Source organism: Dendrobates tinctorius, unplaced genomic scaffold (genome assembly GCF_039654945.1).
Source record: "Dendrobates tinctorius isolate UK_male_01 unplaced genomic scaffold, ASM3965494v1 ptg000075l, whole genome shotgun sequence".
NCBI lineage: Eukaryota > Metazoa > Chordata > Amphibia > Anura > Dendrobatidae > Dendrobates > Dendrobates tinctorius.
This window is the reverse complement of record NW_027361743.1, coordinates 38,850,071-38,873,693: the sequence shown is the minus strand read 5'-3', so window position 1 is coordinate 38,873,693 and position 23,623 is coordinate 38,850,071. Positions and strand designations below refer to the sequence as shown.

The window sequence follows — 23,623 nt, the reverse complement described above, 5'->3', positions numbered from 1 at the left end:
ATGAAGGCTTTTAGATCATCCTCCGGACTCATTTTCCTCAGCGCCACTCTGACTTTGTCCGGGGCCTTGGGACGGACTGGTATCAGTGGTAAGGGTGCCTCTCGGAGGGCCACAATCTGTTGCAGAATCAGGCTGTTAGTCTGCTGCTGTTGTGCCTTGGATAGGACTAACTGTTTCAGTATATCCTCCATCTTGTCGACGATCCTAAGCTGTAGCATTGAATGCTTCATTACTGACATGCGGATATCATTGGGGTATGACTTAGATCACACTGCCCGCTTTCTCATTCATATATAATGCAGCGGCTTTCATGACCGTGTGATAAAGTGGCAGTACCCTAGCTTAGTCCAACTTAAACGTCTTTATTTTGGCAACTTGCAAAAATAACTCAAATTTTATCCTTCGGTTCACAGCCATAACTGTCCGCATCCAATCCGTTGCCGTGGATGACTGCACAGCTGTATCACTTGTGGGTGCGTCAATGGCATTGCCTTCTCTGACCTGTGTTCAATCTCACACCGACCTATCCTACTTACAAACAAAACACTGACACACTCAATTCTTAACTGAAATTTTAAAGGGGACCGTATACAAGGGTTGTATAACCTTTTTCAGACTCATTGATCTCAATTACTTTTTGTCTCTTTTGTTCAAGAATTTCTTTGGATCGTGGCATGATGTCTAGCTTTTGAGAAGCTTCTGATCTACGTCACTTTGTCAGACAGGTCCTATTTAAGTGATTTCTTGATTGAGAACAGATGTGGCAGTAATCACATTTGCGTGTGGCTAGGGAATTTGAACTCGGCTTCCCAAAGATGTGCTAAACCACAGTTAATTTATGTTGTAAGTATTTTGGAGCCATTTGTTAGATATATTTTGAGTCATTAATTGGATTACTGTAAACATAACCCACTCATTACTTTATTGATACTTATAAGACTATCTTTATGCCCATGTCTTAAATGCTTTTGTGTTAATAAAGTTATGTATTTGAATTATTTATGGTTAGAGTTGAGCGATACCGTCCGATACTTCAAAGTATCGTATCGGATGGTATCGGCCGATCTTTAAAAAAAGTATCGGTATCGCCGATTCCGATACCGGAAGTCCCATTCAAGTCTATGGGACTTCCGTATCGGAATAAGAAAAACCCTTTCCTGCCCTTGTACAGCCTCTCTGGGGTCTGTACGGGCCTTTCGGGGGGCTGTGCCGGCCTGCCAGGGGGTCTGTGCAGGCTCCAGTGGTCTGTGCCGGCCTGCCGGTGGTCTGTGCAGGCTCCGGGGGGCTGTGCCGGCCTGCCGGGGGGCTGTGCCGGCCTGCCGGGGGGCTGTGCAGGCTCCGGGGGGCTGTGCCGGCCTGCCGGGGGGCTGTGCAGGCTCCGGGGGGCTGTGCCGGCCTGCCGGGGGGCTGTGCCGGCCTGCCGGGGGGCTGTGCCGGCCTGCCGGTGGTCTGTGCAGGCTCCGGGGGTCTGTGCAGGCATCGTCCGATGGGACTACAAGTCCCATCGGGCGATGCCTGCTACCATGACAGTGATTGACACATTAGCCAATGATGGGACAGTAGTAGTCCCATCATCCGGCTAATGTGTTAAATGTAAAAAAAAAAAAAAAAAAATTACATGCTACATACATACAACATGCATACTACATACATGCTACATTCATACTACATACTACATACATGCTACATTCATACTACATAAATACTACATGCAACATACATACTACATATATACTACATACATGCTACATACATACCACATATATACTACATGCATGCTACATGCATGCTACATGCTACATACATAACACATATATACTACATGCATGCTACATACATACTACATGCTACATACTACATATATACTACATGCATGCTACATACTACATGCTACATACATACTACATATATACTACATGCATGCTACATACATACTGCATGCTACATGCATGCTACATACATACTACATACATGCTACATACATACTACATATATACTACATACATACTACATACATACTACATGCATGCTACATGCATGCTACATACATACCACATATATACTACATGCATGCTACATACATACTACATGCATGCTACATGCATGCTACATACATACTACATGCTACATACATACTACATGCTACATACATACTACATGCTACATACATACCACATATATACTACATACATACAATACATTCATACAATACATACATAGACATACAGTACATATAACATAGAGTAACATACTTACCAATACTTGTCACATTGTTCCCCGAAGCCATTGTCTTTTCCGGGATAAATATTAACATAACAAACCACAAAAATACTCACCCACGATCCGAAGCAGTCCACGAGTGTGTCCCACGACGATCTTGGGTAGAGAACTGCAGCATCAGATGATGCTGCCGTTCTCTACGGGCTGCAGGAATCCAATGACGGAAGGTAGGTATCCTTCCGCACTGTATTCCTCCGCCACTTAAAAAAAAAAAAAGTCCCTAGTCTCACTTTATGCCATTGCTGTGTGGGAAATTCCCACACAGCAATGGCATAAAGTGAGACTAGGGACTTTTTTTTTTTTAAGTGGCGGAGGAATACAGTGCGGAAGGATACCTACCTTCCGTCATTGGATTCCTGCAGCCCGTAGAGAACGGCAGCATCATCTGATGCTGCAGTTCTCTACCCAAGATCGTCGTGGGACACACTCGTGGACTGCTTCGGATCGTGGGTGAGTATTTTTGTGGTTTGTTATGTTAATATTTATCCCGGAAAAGACAATGGCTTCGGGGAACAATGTGACAAGTATTGGTAAGTATGTTACTCTATGTTATATGTACTGTATGTCTATGTATGTATTGTATGAATGTATTGTATGTATGTAGTATATATGTGGTATGTATGTAGCATGTAGTATGTATGTAGCATGCATGTAGCATGCATGTAGTATGTATGTAGCATGCATGTAGTATGTATGTAGCATGCATGTAGTATGTATGTAGTATGTATGTAGTATGTATGTAGCATGCAGTATGTATGTAGCATGTATGTAGTATGTATGTAGTATATATGTAGTATGTATGTAGCATGTAGTATGTATGTAGTATGTATGTAGCATGCATGTAGTATGTATGTAGTATGTATGTAGTATGTATGTAGCATGCAGTATGTATGTAGTATGTAGTATGTATGTAGCATGCAGTATGTATGTAGTATGTATGTAGTATGTATGTAGCATGCATGTAGTATGTATGTAGTATGTATGTAGCATGCAGTATGTATGTAGCATGTATGTAGTATGTATGTAGTATATATGTAGTATGTATGTAGTATATATGTAGTATGTATGTAGCATGCATGTAGTATGTATGTAGTATGTATGTAGCATGCAGTATGTATGTAGCATGTATGTAGTATGTATGTAGTATATATGTAGTATGTATGTAGCATGTAGTATGTATGTAGTATGTATGTAGCATGCATGTAGTATGTATGTAGTATGTATGTAGCATGCAGTATGTATGTAGTATGTATGTAGTATGTATGTAGCATGCATGTAGTATGTATGTAGCATGCATGTAGTATGTAGTATGTATGTAGCATGCAGTATGTATGTAGCATGTATGTAGTATGTATGTAGTATATATGTAGTATGTATGTAGCATGCATGTAGTATGTATGTAGTATGTATGTAGCATGCAGTATGTATGTAGCATGTATGTAGTATGTATGTAGTATATATGTAGTATGTATGTAGCATGCATGTAGCATGTATGTAGCATGCATGTAGTATGTATGTAGTATTTTTTTTTTTTTTTTAACATTTAACACATTAGCCGGATGATGGGACTACTACTGTCCCATCATTGGCTAATGTGTCAATCACTGTCATGGTAGCAGGCATCGCCCGATGGGACTTGTAGTCCCATCGGACGATGCTTGCACAGACCCCCGGACATCAGCACAGCCCCCCGGCAGGCCGGCACAGCCCCCCGGCAGGCCGGTACAGACCCCCACAGGGTGCACAGACCACCGGCAGGCTGGCACAGCCCCCCGGCAGGCCGGTACAGACCCCGGGCAGTCCACACAGCCCCCCGGCAGGCCGGCACAGTCCCCCGGCAGGCCGGCAGAGACCCCCGGAAGGCCCGAAATGACGGCGCATCATGATGCGCACACACCGCGCATCATGATGACGTCAGGCCGTCAATCAACTGAACTTCCGATTCCGATGCCGAATTCCGATATTGAAAAAATATCGGAAGTCGGTATCGGAATTCCGATACAGCAAGTATCGGCCGATACCCGATACTTGCGGTATCGGAATGCTCAACACTATTTATGGTACATGCAGTCTATCTTTATGGGTTTAATAACTTGACTTGATGACAATAAACATATTGAGACCCGTCAGCGCACTGACAGTCATCAGTAATAGATATTAACACAGGGTTTGAAATTCAAATTCACCTATTTAGAACAATTTTCCTCAAAAACTCGATTTGCGGAGAATAAATTTACTTAAAATTGCAATACTACACAACCTCTAATTGCCCAGTGTATAACCCTTCTGTGGCCTCCTAGGTGTTTATTGAATCTGTTTTGATCTCCATAATGCAAACACAGCCTCCATAATGTCCAAGTGTCGCCAACCTATGGGTTATGGGAAAACAAATGGTAAGCAATAGCAGTATTTGGGTGAGTATGGGTCTAATATTGAATTATTAGAACAAGAAAGTGTATAAGAAAATAATGTTTTCAACACGCACATTTTGTGTGGTGGACCATGGTGCTTTCATTTCTGGATTAAACAGAGTTTTTGTTAAAAACTTTGTCACACCCATTGTACCTCTGTGGTTATGGCATGACCTACAGTATATACAGCATGTTAGAAAAAAAAAACGTGGTTTTTATTTTTACGCAGCTTACCAGGAATTTCCACACGAAATAGGGACAGAATTTTGAGAAGGAAAACAGGAATCCAGCACACGGCATCTGAAATAACTATAAAAAAAAATCTGTTGGCCACGGCGACGTCCATGTGGATGTGATTCTTGACTTTGGACGTCTGTAGAGCCGTCTTCTGTATTGAGCAGAACATACTGACATAAGAAAAGACGATAATGATGAAAGCCACAAGGTTCACACCTGTTGGTGGATAAAGAAAAATATAAGGAAAAATATGGGATCTACAATGGTTATTATTCTACATCAACACCTATAGGTACAAGATAGTAACAGGCTAAAGACACTATCCACAAATACTGTATGCGGCACCTAATAATTTGATCAGAGCGTGATCCGATTTTCTTGGAAGTGGAGAATTAAACCTAAACAATTTGCCATCTTATACATTCAGTCTCTTATGTCATACGAGTGTGGTCCGATATTTTCACGAACCCACAGACATAAATGGGCGAGTGCCATCCGATTATTGGCTGCAAATCGTGCATGCTGTGATTTTTTTTTTTTCCTCGGACCTACCCAGTCCAGGGAAAAAAATCGGACATCTGCACGGCCACATTGAATAACATTGGTTAAAGTGTGAGCCGATGTTTTGATGGATAACACTCAGATCGAAACTACGGCTGCCTGCATGAGTCCTAATTAGGCAGAGCACAAAAATATGTTAGGATGCTGAGGTCGTATATGGAGTCCCAAAATGGTCCCCATTTTTGGACACATTCATATTGATTTTATGATAACTCATATTTTTTCCAGGGAGAAAACTTTTACATGGATGAGAGGTTATCCTTCAAAAGAAGCCAACAATGAAGTGTGACAAGACTAGTTAATCCATGAAATACAGCATTGTACCATGCAACTGCATCTCACCTAGAAATATCCCCAGAGAGTATCTTTTGCCTCCAGATTCTTCCACTTGATCGGGATATAGCGGGAAGCAGACCCCATTTTTTCCATAATAATTTCCAAAAAAGTCCTCATTCCAAAATGGAATCACAGCTATAACAAATCCGATCACCCAGATCAACATCAATGTCACAAGTGTCTGACGCCTGCCCGGCCGAATGTTGCTGAATGGAAATACAATGGCCAGGTACTTCTCCAATGTTAAATACGTCAGGAGCAGGACAGATACTTCTGTGGACAACATGGCTAGAAATCCAAGGCTTCGGCATTGCAGACTTTCCATCCATATGAGTGCATATTTTTTGTATTGCCCTCGATATTTGACATCGAATACCCCAATAAAAAAGAGATAAACTCCCATCAGACAATCGGCACCTATTGAACAAAATTGCAAGATGACAGATACAGCATTGTAATGATAATATCAGTTCTAATATCTAATAATCACCTAACGGAGTCACCAGGAGACACACTACTAAGGTGAATACGAGAATCATGATGGTATTTTTGGTCTCCAGAACATAGTCCTATTCCTGGGCTAGGTTCTGTTGGCTGCAGTAGGGCAGTTACTGTACTTACATATAAGCATTTTTTAAGAGACTATGAAAAAAATTCACTAAATATATGGAATAAAAAGCGCACTCTTAATAAACCTAGCTCATCTTGGGCAATACTAGCATAGGTTCTCCATAGCTCATGCAAGTATTGGCTGTAAATTATAGTAAATCTGTCCCTGCCCTTCATAGAGCCATACCATTTTTTCTTTTAGAAAAAAAAAGGGTAGCACAACAAGGTCAAATATTACTTTTACCACCACAATTGTGCTGCATGGCCACTTCAATTATTTCCCCTAAATATGTAAAAAGTACAGTACTGTATGGTGAGGCGGACACTGACAGTGAAGGGATCCCCTGCAGCATTTGCGATTGTCCCATCCGTTGTTTGTCAGGCCCACATCTGTTCACACATTCATATTTACATGCAAACTTACATTAGACACGCATATATAAAATAAGCGCATGCAAATACATAATACAGGCACATTTACACATTACGCATGCATATACCGTCATGGCTAAAGCGTTGGAACTCTTGAAATTGCTCCAGAAATTGAAGCATTTCTCCCAGAAAATTATTTCAATTACACACATTTTGCTATGCACATGTTTATTTTCTTTGTGTGTATTAGAACAACACAAAAAAACAAAGGGAAAAAAAGGCAAATTGGACATAATTTCACACAAAATGGGCTGGAAAAAATTGTTGGCAAACCCCAAACATCTTTGAACCTCTACCATATTTGACTGTAGGTTCTGTGTTATTTTCTTTATAGGCTTCATTCTGTTTTCAGTAAAGAGTAGAATGATGTGCTTTACAAAAAACTTTATCTTGGTCTCATCAGTCCAGAAGATGCCTTCCCAGAAGGATTTTGGCTTACTCATGGACATTTTGGCCAACGGCAGTCTAATTTTTTTATGTCCCTGTGTCAGCAGAAGGGTCCTCCTGGGTCTCCTGCCATAGCTTTTCATTTAATTGAAATGTCGATTAATAGTTCGCACTTACACTGATGCCCCCTGAGCCTGCAGGACAGTTTCAATATCTTTGGAACTTGATTGGGGCTGCTTATCCACCATCCGGACTATCCTGTGTTGCAACCATTCATCAATTTTTCTCTGCTGTCCACGTCATAGAGATTAGCTACAGTGTCACGGGTTGTAAACTTCTTGACTATGCTGCGCACTGTGGGAAAAGAACATCAAGATCTCTGGAGATGGACTTGTAACCTTGACATTGTTGATATTGTTCACCATTTTGGGTTCTGAAGCCCTCAGACAGTTCTCCTTTTCTCTTTCTGTTCTCCATGCTTAGTATCACACACACACAATGCAAAGATTAAATCGACTTCTCTTTTTATCTGGTTTCAGGTGTGATTTTCATACTGACCACACCTGTTAGTCGCCACAGGTGAGTTTGAATGACCATCACATGCTTGAAACAGAGTTGTTTACCCACAATTTTAAAAAGGTGCCTACAATTTTGTCCGGACCATTTTGGGGGTTTTGTGTGAAATTATGTATAATTTGCTTTTTTTTCTCTTTTTTTTGTGTTGTTCCAATACCCACAAAGGAACTAAACATGTGTATAACAAAATGTTTGTAATTGCAATCATTTTCTGGGAGAAATACTTCAGTTTTTGGAACAATTTCAAGGGTTCCAACACTTTTGGTCATGACTATTTATTTACAAATATAAATAAATTTGCAGGGCAGTGATATTCAGATATCAGCAATCCATGACCTCCAAATTCATGCCCTGCGTATCGCCTCCTGCCTGTCGTTAACCAGGGTTTCTTTTTTTATCAACCAGCCTGGCGCATTGTCATTGTTGCAGCATGATGCGCACAGAACATCATGACCGGTTTGTCGACAGATAGGAAGTAGTTCTTAGGGTTCCCGTCTGACAGTTATGGAATACTAATGTGACTGTGGGACTAGGGTCCTGTGAATCTCGCTCATATCTTCTATATTATGTGTATATATCTATCTATGCAATTTTTTTTTTTTGGGGGGGTTAAAAAAATCCCACATTGTTTCATCTGATGTGCTGTTTTCAAAAGTGATTTCCCTCAGATTACCGGTTTAATAATGTAATGCATGCTAGTTCTTCTGGTCAACTTTGTGATTAAATTTTCATTCCTCCTGAAAGATCTTCATTCACATTATGTTCTAATTTATGACATTTTACATTTCATTTCAAGGTGACAATTATTTACTTACAGCATAAAATCTTTATAGACATTGTATGCGTCTTGTTCTCCGACTGAACGAATGATCTCATTCCGATTACAAAGATATTTCCGAAACAAGTGATGCAGGCTATTACCCAGACAAAAACCCGAAGGATGGTATTTGCCAGGAGGTTTTCAAATGAAGATATCCCATCTGTAAATGGTGTACATACCCGGACATGAGGCGCGAAAGAACAATAGCGAAATTTTTTAAAGTATCTTAAATAAAAGAAAAAGAAAAATGAATATTAAAATTAAATAAAAAATTCTACCTATTCAAATCACACATAAACACATGATCTATTGAGGAGCATGCATTTTGTCACAACATGCCATTAATGGTGGGTGGTAAGCTTGGACACCCACAATTTACATGGATGCAGAACATTGCAAACTACAAGAACATGAAGCCACAGTATTAGGGGACTATGATCGCAGAGCTTGTACAAAGAGTTTTTCTCCCCTGTTTACTCTGGATTTTTTTTTGTTTTTGGGCTTTGATTTTTTTCCTCAACTTACTCTGAAAGCCATAACATTTTTCTTTTTCAATAAATGTTAATATTTGAAGGTTTTTTCTTGCATGACAAGCTGTAGTTTTGATTGACATCAATCAATTTGCCATGCAATGTACTGTAAAACAAACCAAGCAAAATTCCAAGTAGGATGAAATGGTTAAAAAAAGCAATTACTGTACACCATTTGCTTTTTTTAATTTGGTTTTTCACAGAGTTCCTTGTACGGTAAAAGTGTCCTGGGAACATTATTTTTCAGATCAGTGTTATTATAATGATACTAAACTTGTATCGATTTTTTTTTTTCTAATAAACACCAAAGAACGTGAACTCAAGTCATATATTTGCCACGATAAAGCAAGAAAACTATCACATAAGCAACACCAACAATGATGCCATTAAATGAATAAAGTTTTATTGTTTACAATCAATAAAATAGGAACCCCAATGGTTCATAAAAGGAATAAAAACACTAATGGGGGGTGACAAAGTACAGGAGAAAATGGTGGATATGTCTAAATATGGCAAAACATACAATGCATAAATGCAGATATTATATGTTATAAAGTGCAAATGCCCATATCAGTACATATAACAAAAAATATATGTGCAAACAGATGTTATAAAAACATTAAAGCCGCTTAGTCCATAATGAAGACCGGAAAGCACAAGTATACAAAATATAAATAAATAAGGACAAAGCTTTCCTTAGCGAAACGCGCGTCGGGTCTGGTGAGTCCCTGGCTTGCGGCTTCTACTAGGTAACTATTCCTGCATATTTTCTGTTGGTTTAGTAAAATATTTGTTTATGCATGCCTTTCTGCTTTAGCCATGGCGTTTTTCTGAGGCCACAATACTGCAATTGTTACTATTTTCATATGATTTATCTTTATTTATTTATATTTTGTACACTTGTGCTTTCTTGTCAGTCTTGGAGGAGTTCTGGCATACAAACTTTCAGTGTTTAGTATGTGCCTTACTGTGCAATCTAAAACTTCAGCTGACACCAAATTTTCTTGCAGTTCTCATGGTTTTTGACCAATTGCCTCCTCAAGAATCTGAACTAAGCCGGTGATGCCTTTCTCTTTCTGTGCAGGTAGGGTTGTCAGTGTTCCTGTAACTTTAAATGCTGCTTCCAGCTGAATCTCTAGGAACATTCAATGCCTTTTATTTTTTTGTATCCTTTTCTGGCTAGGCAATGATTTCTTGTCTTAACTTTTTAGACCTATTTCTTGACAACTCAAGCATTTTAGAGAATTCGATTCCTCAGGCACCTTTCCGGAGGTTGGTGTCTGGCTATGCATTATGTATTCAGCAGGTTATAACAGCCAGAAGTGCTTTACTAAGTACTAAAGATGAAGACTCTTTTCATGAAGGGAGGAAATAATTTGTAGACTGCAGTAGTCAGTAAAATTGGCATTTTGTGATGAAGTTGGAGAAACCACTTGTTGTGTTGAGCTGTTGATATGGTTCTTACTTCATTTGTTTATTGCAAACAGCAGGGAGTTTGCCTATTTTTCTAACGTAATTTGCAATTGGGGGTGAATCAAGTGTAAATTAAGTATTTGTTAATAATAGTTTTGGACTTAATACCAAATGCTGATAAAACAGAATGGATAACTTGTGCATTCTGTGGGTCTGCATCAATTTTCCATTTTGTTTTGATCTCTCCAAAAATACATTTGTGTGTCCATCCTATAATTATGCTAAAATAATCACGAAAACAAGGACACCTGTAATCACCAGTGATGTCGCATTTAATTACACAAGTCTAGAATTTGTTACCATGGTTGTGGATTATTATTTCCATATCTCCAAAGCTTTACATTACCTCTAATGTTATGATTCAATATGGAAAATATAAAAGAAGTCATTTAGAATACAAGTATTAATGTACATGATAAATTAGGTTTACGGTGGGAAGTGTATGACGGTTCTATCACACGCAATAGTTACTCTTCCTGCAGATACTTACATGTGAGATAGATTCTTCATTGGCTCAAACATTCTTGTGCTTATATTTGGAATTTCAATTTTTTCCAGTGCCCTATAAATAACAAAGTTAACATTTATTCATTATAGATAAATTTGGCACATCTTTTCAGTGATGTGCGCCTCAAACAGAAATGCTACTCCAGTCAGGGACTGGAGCAGCATTACTGGCATAAAAATACTTGCACGCTTGCTGAATTTGACAGGCGGGGAACCCCGTTTTACTCTTAACCTGTGCCGCCATTTTTTGGCAAAGCTGCTACAATCTTGTTAGAAAAAAATGCCAAAATTTAGAAAGTTTTTGCGCAACTCAGGGTGGTCCATGGCAGATTTATTTACTATTCCAGAATCTCTGCTCTCAAGTTCTTGATGTATTTTCAATCTTGTATACAATGCATAATGAAAAATCACCAAGGCCAAAGAATTTTAGTTGAGTTTTATGAATACATTTTTTGCTTCTGCTCATTTTGCTGTACAGAGCGTTGCACGTGCTAGAAATTTTTTTTGTGTTAATACAAGCTGAATGCATTAAAAGGATCACTTCTTGAAGGCAACCCCCCCCCCAACAGGAAAACGACTTAATTATAAGCTCATTGCTATAGGTATGAATTCAGCTGTAATCAGTAGGGTAGGAAACTTTCACCCACTCATTTTCATTGCTGTTCTACATAACCTGTTCGGTATATGTACAGTCTGGGTCTTACAGTGGGCACCAGCCACTCTGTTTGCTAGATCCCAGGGGTTGCTCTGGTCTTCACCCTTTAAAGAGAACCTGTCAGATCCCTCATGCCCTCCAACCCAGCAGCATTCACTTATTTATGAGTAAATTCCCTGCCTAATCAGCCCTGTATAACGATTTTCTGTGGAAATAAGGTCTAAAAAAAAGCAGTTATATTCCCCCCATTTCCTATACTAATGAGGGCTTTGACTAGTCGATGGGGCGTTAGTTGCCCCAGACTTGTCACCACTCTTTCCATGTCTTTAGGCCCCTGTGGGCACGATAACAGAATTTGCAGGAGCTGTCGTCATCCTTTGCAAATCTAGCGCACGCCCGCTGCACATTTCTACAGCTTCACTGCACCTCTGCAACCAGGTGTACACTCCGCCGCTTCAGAAGCACACTGTTCATGACCGGAAACCATCTTCTAAACATACACCCAACTTCAGAGACACAGTGACACTGCCGGATTAGGTGGTGTGACGGCGCTCATGCAATCAGGTGCTATTGATTCATTAAAGGGAATCTGTCACCCCTTTTTTCCAATATGAGCTGCCGGCACCGTCATCAGGGGCTTATCTACAGCATTCTGTAATGCTGTAGATAAGCCCCCTGATCTAACCTGAAAGATAAGAAAAAAGTTAGATTATACTCACCCGGGGAGTGCCGTCCTCTTCTTTCCTTCCTGTCGCGGCTCCTGCGCAGTGCGCAGGCACCGGGAGACGTCCGGCACCTGCGCACTGCAGTATTCTTCTCTGCCCTCAACAGGGCAGAGCAGTGCGCCTGCGTCGGAGCCACAACAGGAAGGAAAGAAGAGGATGGCATCGTATGAAGATGGGAGGCGCCGGACTGCAACACCCATCGGACCAAGACCGGATGCCCCCCCGGTGAGTATAATATAACTCCATTTTCTTCTCTTTCAGGTTACATCGGGGGCTTATCTACAGCATTACAGAATGTTGTAGATAAGCCCCTGATGTCAGTGCCAGCAGCTCATATTAGAAAAAAGGGGTGACAGATTCCCTATAAGAGGCATGCGCCTCTTAAAGAGTCAGGAGTGTCTGACTCCAACATGCTCCCACATCAAGACCAGTGAGAAAATTGCCGACTTTAGATAGAAAAATATTCAGAATTGAGAGTCCTCAGTGGTTGACTTTAGTTAGTAACCATGGTGTCGACTTTAGATAGGGACCATAGTGTCCACCACTGATAAGCAGTCCATAAAAAAAGATCTGTTAGATAGAAGCGCACTATTACCTTTAAGGTACGTCTAAAACTCACAGCCTGAATTGACATTGTGCAGAGTGTGAATAAAATTTTGTCAAATTTCATCCACAATGCTGCCACCATGAATCTTCACAGCAACGAATCTTAGGAATTTTATGGCTCAAAACTGTGGGTCACATAGCTGCAGAAACAACAGGAAACTATAAATACTCAAATGTTTGGTTTTTTTAGCAAATGTGTACTCACAATGATTGGAGATGTGGTAATGTTTCAAACTGAGCATTGCTGAGCGATAGCGGATTACAACTGAGACTACTGTATAAAGAGAAGAAAAAATCTAGGTCAAGATAGCGGTATTTACCGTACATGTAGAGCGTAAATCATGACAATAATCATAATACTGATAGTAAAGAGCCTTTTACATCGGGGAGTCATCATCTGAAATTTGGCAGCCCAAAGCAGAGATTCCCAATTATTGTCCATTGCAGACATGTCATCGATCATTAACTCATTGATTCATTGTCATTGATTGCATCTTTTAAGCTAACCTACAAATGATCATTTATGGCAGCACATCTACTCACACAAACACGAATCTGCTAGTCAAACATATTAGCAAAAGCATGAGAGGAGTAAAGAAAAGCGAAATGACAAACGAATGTTCATACAAAAGTGAATGCAAATTTTGCCAGTGCAAATACATGTCTGGTGACCGTTCTTGCTTGATCAGAGCTCATTTTAAGAATTTATTTTCATATGTAAAATAACTCTAGACATCTAGGTTATTTGTTTCCTAAAGATGACTTGTCAAGGCTTTGATCTGCCATGTTGGATACTTTTGGTTGGAGCTACATATACCGTAACCTGAAGTTTTTGGTTTAATCAGCTAAATAGAACCCACCTGAATGGTCTAAAGGGGAGGGGTGTTTTATTTTCCTCAAAATAAATCTGACCATGTCAGGTTATAAGTGTAAAATGACAAGAGCAGCTGAAGTCCAATAAGAATATAATGGAATGGCCAAAACGAAATGTAATTTTTCAGAAATTTGCTTTACTTTCCCATAGAATTATGAGGAAAGGCACGTGTATGTCATTAGGCTACCTTTTTTCTATTTCTACTAGACTCATCCAAAGACAACATGAGTGCTGTTTCTGGAAGGAAGCAGCAATGTCTTTGGATAATTAAAATATGATGAAATAATTAAGGGTGTTTTCTGATGAGAAAGCAGCATGAAGAGCAATAAGCAGCCTTTTCAGTAGGGCCAGTTTTACGAGGCAGTAAATGTGGTGATAGCCTAATTGATCTCACTTTTTAGAATTGCACCCACCAGTAGAAATCTGTCCCTACCACTGACCCCTTAAATGCCCTAAACAAAACCTTCAGTTCCTCAGACCATCAGGGAATTCAGAATTTCTTTTTGCTACCTTAAAACATTAGAGACTTTGATATTATTAGAAAAACCCTTTGTAAGGATGCAGCTTGACAGGTCCTGGATCGGAATCATGTGCCATCGATGTGGTTAGCCTCGGTGATGTGAAGCCCGGAGAGAACGCTCCAGCAATGTAGTTGCCAAGAGGTTTTTTATTCAATGGACCCAGTTTTTTGGATCTGGGTTTTAGGAGCTGCCAGAATAGCTGGGTGGGACTGGCTGTTTCCATATCTCCACTCTGGGATTTGAAAGGCCTATTTAAGGCAGTTCAGCCGTGTGGGAGTCTATCTGTGGGTGTCTATCTGTGGGTGTGGTGTGGAGGTGAAAAGACCTATCAAAGTTGCTTACTCTCTGATAGAAAAATATTCAGAATTGAGAGTCCTCAGTGGTTGATACCTTTTACCACTTTAACCCCTGAGGACTCTCAGTTCTGAATATTTTTCTATCTACTGGCTAACACGGTACAAAGATATACATCTTTCCTTACTCTCTGATAGAGATTCAGAGCTGGACATTATTCGGTTTGGGTGAGTCAGCACTGAAATAACTGTGCCTACTGCACAGTCTGTTTAATTTCTGTTACATTTGTGCTGGAAAAAACCTGCTTTTGTTTGTACTCCTACAGGAGTTTATGGACTTTAATAAATCATCCTGTTGCACCAAGAAACTTTGTGCTTGTGTGGACCTGGCAAATTCTAAAGAGCTTTGATTCCCTACACTGTCTATAAATGGTGAAAAAGAGGACTAACTTTTCTCCATGGTCATGTCCATATAGCTTGAAACAATAACAGGGTTGGCATATGTATTACTAATACATTTCTGAGACGAAATTGTATAATCATCGTTTGTACTTACAGTTTCTGCAAGTGCTTCAGCTCTTTAAAACTCGAGAGTGGCACATCTGTGATTAGATTATTTGACAAATCTCTACGAAAAAAACAGAATACAGAAAGCAGAAATATTTTTCAATTCAATATGCAAATGATGTACTACACCAAAATGCAAATGAATCATAATTACATGTGTAAGATTCTGTGTAAACACTACATGCTATTTCTTTTTTCCCTGCCCACAAGGTTATGAAAACTTTTGTAAAAAATGCAAAGTTAAGCAGTTTTGTTCAACTTTGAGTCTGTGTAAATCCTTTACCTAGCTGGCTGTGCTGCTGACATACTGTAGATCCAACAGAACATTGGTTCTCGTCGTGTCTGAGCTCCTCCTCCCCTTTTTCACCAAGGAAGAGGAGAAGAGAGAGAGAAAGAGAACACACACCTCTCATTTTACTGTCAGAAGAAGTGAGAAAGAAAAGAGCCCATATGAGCTGTAGATGTGGAAATTAGTTTACTACTAAGGCTTCTTTCACACATCCGGCTTTGTGTCTCCGGCGCCGTGCGGCAAAAAGCCGTAGGGGCGGATCTGGGATGTGCCGGAGACACCGGATGCCTGTGTGGCTGGATACGGTGGCACCCATATTTAAAAGAGCAGCGCGAGACTCAGAGTCTCCGCGCACGCGCTCTGAGAAAAACCGGTCCGGCGCTGTCAAAAAACGCTGCAGCGAACATTTTTTGCAGATGCCGGAAGGCTACTTTTTGCCGTATCCGGCAAAAACCAGATGCGCTGCATACCCATCCGGCACGGTGCGGCGACAATACAACTCTATGGGAGAAAACCGGATCCGGTGCCGGATCCGGTTGTTCCAAATTTCGCTGCATCGTGCCGGATTCAAAAAGCCGGATGTGTGAAAGCAGCCTATGGCAGATGGATGAAGCTGCAAACCATAATGAGGTCCTTGTTATGGGGGACTTTATCTACCCGGATATTCACTGGGAAACAAAGAGCTGCGAAACCCATAAAGGCTCAGGTTTCTGCTAATAGCCAAGAATAATTATCTTTCACAATTGGTGCAGAATCCAATCAGAGGAGCAGCACTTTTAGACCTAATACTCTCTAACAGACCTGACAGAATAACAAATCTGCAGGTTGTTGGGCATCTAAGAAATAGCGACCACAATATTGTACAGTTTCACTTGTCTTTCGCTAGGGGGACATGTCAGGGAGTCCCAAAAACACTGAACTTTAGGAAGGCAAAGTTTGACCAGCTTAGAGATGCCCTTAATCTGGTTGACTGGGACAATGTCCTCAGAAATAAGAATACAGAAAATAAATGGGAAATGGTTAAGAACATCCTTAATAGGCACTGTAAGCGGTTTATACCTTGTGGGAATAAAAGGACAAGAAAAAGGAAAAACCCAATGTGGCTAAACGAAAAAGTAAGAGGGGCAATTAACAGTAAAAAGAAAGCATTTAAACTACTAGAGCAGGATGGCACCGTTGAAGCTCTAAAAAACTATAAGGAGAAAAATTCTTTATCTAAAAAAATAATTAAAGTTGCCAAAAAGGAAACAGAGAAGCACATTGCTAAGGAGAGTAAAACTAATCCCAAGCTGTTCTTCAACTATATCAATAGTAAAAGAATCAAAAATGAAAGTGTAGGCCCATTAAAAAATTGTGAGGAAAGTATGGTTGTAGATGATGAGGAAAAAGCTAATATATTAAACACCTTCTTCTCCACGGTATTCACGGTGGAAAGTGAAATGCTAGGTGAAATGCCGAGAAACAAAGAAAACCCTATATTAAGGGTCACCAATCTAACCCAAGAAGAGGTGCAAAACCGGCTAAATAAGATTAAAATAGATAAATCTCTTGGTCCAGATGGCATACACCCACGAGTACTAAGAGAACTAAGTAATGTAATAGACAATCCATTATTTCTTACATTTAGAGACTCTATAGCGACGGGCTCTGTTCCACAGGACTGGCGCATAGAAAATGTGGTACCAATATTCAAAAAGGGCTCTAAAAGTGAACCTGGAAATTATAGGCCAGTAAGTCTAACCTCTATTGTTGATAAAATATTTGAAGGGTTTCTGAGGGATGTTATTCTGGATTATCTCAATGACAATAACTGTTTAACACCATATCAGCATGGGTTATGAAGAATCGCTCCTATGAAACCAATCTAATCAGTTTTTATGAAGAGGTAAGCTATAGACTGGACCAAGGTGAGTCATTGGATGTGGTATATCTTGATTTTTCCAAAGCGCTTGATACCGTGCCTCACAAGAGGTTGGTACACAAAATGAGAATGCTGTAAATGGGTAAGTAACTGGCTTAGTGATAGAAAGCAGAGGGTGGTTATAAATGGTATATTCTCTAACTGGGTCGCTGTGACCAGTGGGGTACCGCAGGGGTCGGTGTTGGTACCTATTCTCTTCAACATATTTATTAACGATCTGGTAGAAGGTTTGCACAGTAAAATATCGATATTTGCAGATGATACAATACTATGTAAAGCAGTCAATACAAGAGAAGATAGTATTCTGCTACAGATGGATCTGGAAAAGTTGGGAACTTTGGCCGAAAGGTGGCAGATGCAGTTTAACAATGATAAATGTAAGGTTATACACATGGGAAGAAGGAATCAATATCACCATTACACACTGAATGGTAAACCACTGGGTAAATCTGGCATGGAGAAGGACTTGGGGATCCTAGTTAATGATAAACTTACCTGGAGCAGCCAGTGCCAGGCAGCGGCTGCCAAGGCAAACAGGATCATGGGGTGCATTAAAAGAGGTCTGGATACACATGATGAGAGCATTATACTGCCTCTGTACAAAACTCTCGTTAGACCGCATATGGAGTACTGTGTACAGTTTTGAGCACCGGTGCTCAGGAAGGATATAATAGAACTAGAGCGGGTACAAAAGAGGGCAACAAAATTAATAAAGGGGATGGGGAACTACAATACCCAGAGAGATTAGCAAAATTAGGATTATTTAGTCTAGAAAAAAGACCACTGAGGGGCGATCTAGTAACCATGTATAAGTATATAAGGGGACAATACAAATATCTCTCCGAGGATCTGTTTATACCAAGGAAGGTGACGGTCACAAGGGGGCATTCTCTGCGTCTGGAGGAGAAAAGGTTTTTCCACTAACATAGAAGAGGGTTCTTTACAGTTAAGGCAGTGAGAATCTGGAATTCCCTGCGTGAGGAGGTGGTGATGGCGAACTCAGTCGAAGGGTTCAAGAGAGGCCTGGATGTCTTCCTGGAGCGTAACGATATTGTATCTTACAGCTATTGTTAGGTTCTTTAGAAGGACGTAGATCTGGGGATTTATTCTGACAGAATTTTATAGGCTGAACTGGATGGACTAATGTCTTTTTTCGGCCTTACTAACTATGTTACTATGTAGTACAATAAATTTTTGCACTTTTGTTTTTCACTCCTACTCTTCTTCCAAGAGCCATTACTTTTTATTTTTCTGCCGATAAAACCATATTAGTGCTTCTTTAGTTTTGTTAATACTATTTAGGGATATATGTGACATTTTTTCCACTGATGTTCTGAGTTTTCTTCTTTGCGATGGGCAGTGCTTCGGTGACTTCAGGGAAGGTGATGGAGAAGTGATTGCAGATTCAGCAGCTGCTACCACTCTTCATCTGTGCCCACCGCCCCCATTTTCTGTTTCCACCACCACACTTTTGTCCTTGCCTCAAACATCTTCAATAGCCGCCACTTTTTCTGATACCAGATGTCATCAGGTGGCAGTGATAGAAGCAGGGTGAGTTTCACTAGTGCCTACCCCTGCTAACACTTCATTTCAGAGTGGTGATAAAAGCTGTTGGGCGGTGCTGGTGGCACTCACCCTGCTTCTATCACCTTCCCCTCATGATATCTCATTTCAGAGAAAGAGATGGCAGTGTCAGAAGCAGAAACTGTGGCATTGTTTTAAACAAGCAACTATGCTAATTAATCAGCACAACAATGTTCTCATTGGAACTTAGCAAAAAAATAATTACTCACCAAAATGTCAGACATCGTGATTAAGAGTGTGCAGTCACCCTAAACGCATCGATATCACATATGTAAGTTGCATGGCTGATTCTGTTTTAACCTCTACTGAGCACTTTGGTGAGTAAAGAAAAAAGTTTGCTCACAAGCTGGATTTTCTCCTGTCTATGTGACTGTGGCGACAGCCATTGGACCTCTCCAGACGTCTGCGCACTGCAGGACTCTGCTCTGCCCTCAACAGGGCAGAGCAGTGCGCTTGAGCCGGAGCCACGACAGGAAGGGAAGAAGAGAACGCGACACCCATCAGACCGGACAGCCCCCCCGGTGAGTATAATCTAACGTGTTTTTCTTATCTTTCAAGTTACATCGGGGGCTTATCTACAGCATTACAGAATGCTGTAGATAAGCCCCTGATGTCAATGCCAGCAGCTCATAGAGCAAAGAAAGGGTGACAGATTCCCTTTAAGAGGATAAAAAATTTGATGGGAGGAGGAGGAGTGCTTCTTTAGGCTGTGTGCACACGATGCAGATTTGCAGCGGATCCGCAGCAGATTTTACCGCGCAGAAACGTTGCATATCCGCATTGTGATGTACAGTAGCCTTAAAATCAATGAAAAAAAAACCTGCTGTGCAGACGCTGCAGATTTTTCCGCGTGGTTTTCCTGCGGTACAAAATCCGCAGCATGTCACTAGTTTTGTGCGGTTTTCTACCTCCCCTGTCTCCAAATCCGCAAGGGGGAGTCCGCAGTGAAAAACCGCTAGGAAACCGCAGGAAAAATGGAAGAAATCCACAGGAAAAATGCAGGTCATTTGACCTGCGGATTTCTTCCATTCTGCATGGAAAAATCCGCAGGGCTAAAAACTCCGTCTGCACTCAGCAGATAGATATTTATAAAGGGCAGTAAAGGTATTGGATCACACCTTTAATTAGTTTTATATTTTGATAGACTGAGGCTATGTTCCCACGTTCGGAATTCCCGTGAAAATTTCCATGGCAATTCCGCAACTCCCTGCCGCAGGAAATACGCGAGAAATCCGCATGCGTAATTCCCACGAAAAACTAGCGATTTGCAAGCGTAATTAGCTTGCAGAATGCTAGCGTTTTCCAAGCGATCTGTAGCATCGCTTGGAAAACTGATTGACAGGTTGGTCACACTCGTCAAACATAGTGTTTGACTAGTGTGACCAACTTTTTACTATTGAGGTTGCCTATGCAGCATCAGTAGTAAAAAGATATAAAGTTTAAAATAATAAAAAAAATTAAAAATTGTGATATTCTCACCTTCTGGCGTCCCACGCAGCGTCCCCAGTGATCAGCGATGCTCCCGGCAAGTCCCGCTCCCAGCGATGCCTTGTGACAATGACCTTTGATGACGTAACGGTCTTGCGACACCGTAGTGTTCTCGCGAGACCGCTACATCATCAAAGGTCATTGTCGCAAGGCATCACTGGGAACGGAAGATGCCGGGAGTGTGGATGACAGGCGGGAAGGCTGCAGGGGACGCCGGAAGGTGAGAATATCACGATTTTTTATTTTAATTCTTTTTTTTTTACAGGGATATGGTACCCAGAGCCTGGAGGAGAATCTCCTCTCCTCCAGAACCTGGGTACCATCCGCACATTTTCCGCTTACTTTGCGCATGGTGGGCTCAGCCACGTGAGGAAAGTAAGCGGAACAATGCATTCCTACGTTTGCGGAATCGCCGCAATTCCGCAAAAAGAATGACCATGCTGCGTAATTTTCCGCGATGCGATCCCACCGCGGAAAAATACACAGCATTAGCACAGCATGTTCGGAATGCTATTGAATTCAATGGGTTGCATATTTTTAGCGTTTACGCAGCTTTTTCTCGGCGAAAAAACGCGGCAAAAACGCTAAAAATCCGCAACGTGTGCACATAGCCTCAAGGTTTAGAGATGATTTGATAGAAAGTATGTTTATATGTTTATTTAATATCTTTATTTTTAATGGGGGGACAGGAAGATATGTTTTTTAATGTTTTTTAAAATATTTGTAACTTTTTACTCTATTTTTTAGTCCTCATTTGTAAATGATCGACACCCCACAAATGTGTTATGAGGGACTGTCAGTAGGCCGAACCCCCCCTAAACTGTCTAAATGAGCATGTAGGTCACAAAAAGGTGAATCAAATTATACTTTGATATCTGCAATCTGATGTCTTATTCCAGAGTAATCCACATTTTTCTTTGTATGTAACAGGGTCGGACATAGATCTCACCGAGAATCTAATTCCAAAGCTTAGTATAACTGAAAGGAGGTGTTACCAGTGTGAGACATGTAATGACTGACAGTCTTCTCTCCTGATCTACGTGTGGCACATTGGTTACTCCCCCTTCCATTTAAAATAAGTTCTGGAGGCAGATTCTTACTGAGATCTATGTCCGGCCCATCGATCTTAACAGCACATTTACATATTAAAAAAAACCTGGATTTCTCATGAATCAGATCGCTGATATCAATGTATTTTTTTTATTCAGCTTCCTATGACCTACATGCCCATATAAACAGTTTAGAAGATTGAGCATACTGACAGATTCGCTATACCTGCGGTGATTGAGGCTCAGCTCCAGCTGCTGCTGTTAGAGAGAGATGCTGTTACACCGCCGGCATCTACCATGGGTGAAAGAAGCTCAGCTCCTGAGCTCCCTCCACACTTAAACACTCTAGCAAAGGATGCGCAGTTCTGCCAATATGCAATTAGTTATAAACTTTTTGCAACTAGTAAAGAACGACCATTTGAGTATATTATGAGAGATTGCCTGGTTTAGAAACCCGTTTACAAATGCTGTATTAGGGAATTCTGCATTACAAACAATATCTCCATCTCTAAAGGTACTGTCACACTAAGCGATATTGCTAGCGACATCGCTGAGTGTGATACTTACCTACGACCCGCTCCCCCGCTGGTTATCGCTGATCGCGCGAGAACGTTCAGGACCGCTTCTCTTCGTCAACTTCCTGCGGCACTTCCTGTGAAGAGACGAGCGACGAGCGTAGAGCCGGGCGGGAGGACGTCAGGATCGCCTAGTGTGACATAAGTAGCGACCCCCGTCCCCAGCGATGTCGCTGGTGAGATCTGCCTGTGTGGCAGCTCACTAGCGACCACTTAGCGATGTACCAGCGATCCTGACTGCGTCATATCGCTGGTCGGGATCGCTGGTACATCGCTAAGTGTGACAGTACCTTAAGAGTACAGATTGAGAACAACAAAGAGAATTTCACTCATATACATTACATGAATAGCCCATTGTTTTATTCCTCCTGTGGTGTTTCTACACGGGAACTCAAAAGTTGTTGGAAGGTTTCCCACTAATTAGCAGGAAACCCTGTAATTAGCCTAAGGAGCACAAATCCTTCTAATAGCCTACAAGATAGGTTCCAAAAGGACAGTATGATTTATTTTTCAGATGTAGAAAGAAGAAACAATGTCCAATCCCAAATTTATAGAGTTGTTTGCAAAAGTTTTACAATAAATTTCTACAAAATAAAGTGTAATGTGGTGAACAGTTAAAACCTTAGGGGCATATTTTATAGCCAGCAACTTGCCAGTACCAGTTTTCCTGTTTATCTACATCTGTGAGACATTTTATGACCATAGTGGAATGTACATTTTTACAGTAAATGGTATGTTCCTTTACTGGCGGGATTTCTTACATTTCTGCTAAACTCCTCAAAGATGAAAAGATATTTTCTTTTACCAATTTGATTCTGTTTCCACGGAGAAACCTAAGGGAAAAAAAAACATATGCATATAGTTAACAAAGCATACAATGGTTATGTAGTACATAATGTATAATAATAATAATGTATATGTATTGTAAGTTGGCAGCTGGAAAGTCCTGGATGGGAGTTACGTGTCACCGAGGTACGAAGCCTCGGTAATGTAGGATCCAGAGAAGCAGGTTCCAGCATGTATAATGCTGAGAGTCTTTTTTAATGGGTTCGTAGTTTGGGTCCGGGCTTTAGGAAAGACCATAGAGCTGGTTGGGACTGGCCGTTCCCTTACTACCAGATCCAGGATGTGGAAAGGGTTATATAAGGCAGATTAGCTGCCTAATTCATTGTCTTGGTGTTAGGGTCCTGTTACACTTAGTGACGCACCAGCGATTCCGACAACTATACGACCTGGAAAGGATTGCTGGTGTGTCGCTAAATGGTCGCTAGTAAGCTGCCAAACAGGCAGATCTCTTCAGCGACGCAGCAATGATCC

General features: G+C 40.9%; 1 protein-coding gene across 1 annotated transcript in view; it reads right to left on the bottom strand.

Annotated features, from left to right (window-relative positions):
- Positions 1 to 23,623, bottom strand: part of RXFP2 (relaxin family peptide receptor 2) — a 391,242-nt gene that overhangs the window by 13,833 nt on the left and 353,786 nt on the right. Inside the window, exons 11-17 of the mRNA XM_073583177.1 lie at positions 23,068 to 23,139; positions 15,390 to 15,461; positions 13,351 to 13,419; positions 11,143 to 11,214; positions 8,645 to 8,874; positions 5,832 to 6,242; positions 4,926 to 5,144 (exon numbers count right to left, since the gene is read on the bottom strand). Coding sequence (XP_073439278.1) covers positions 4,926 to 5,144; positions 5,832 to 6,242; positions 8,645 to 8,874; positions 11,143 to 11,214; positions 13,351 to 13,419; positions 15,390 to 15,461; positions 23,068 to 23,139 — 1,145 coding nt within the window. The remainder of the gene's footprint in view (positions 1 to 4,925; positions 5,145 to 5,831; positions 6,243 to 8,644; positions 8,875 to 11,142; positions 11,215 to 13,350; positions 13,420 to 15,389; positions 15,462 to 23,067; positions 23,140 to 23,623) is intronic.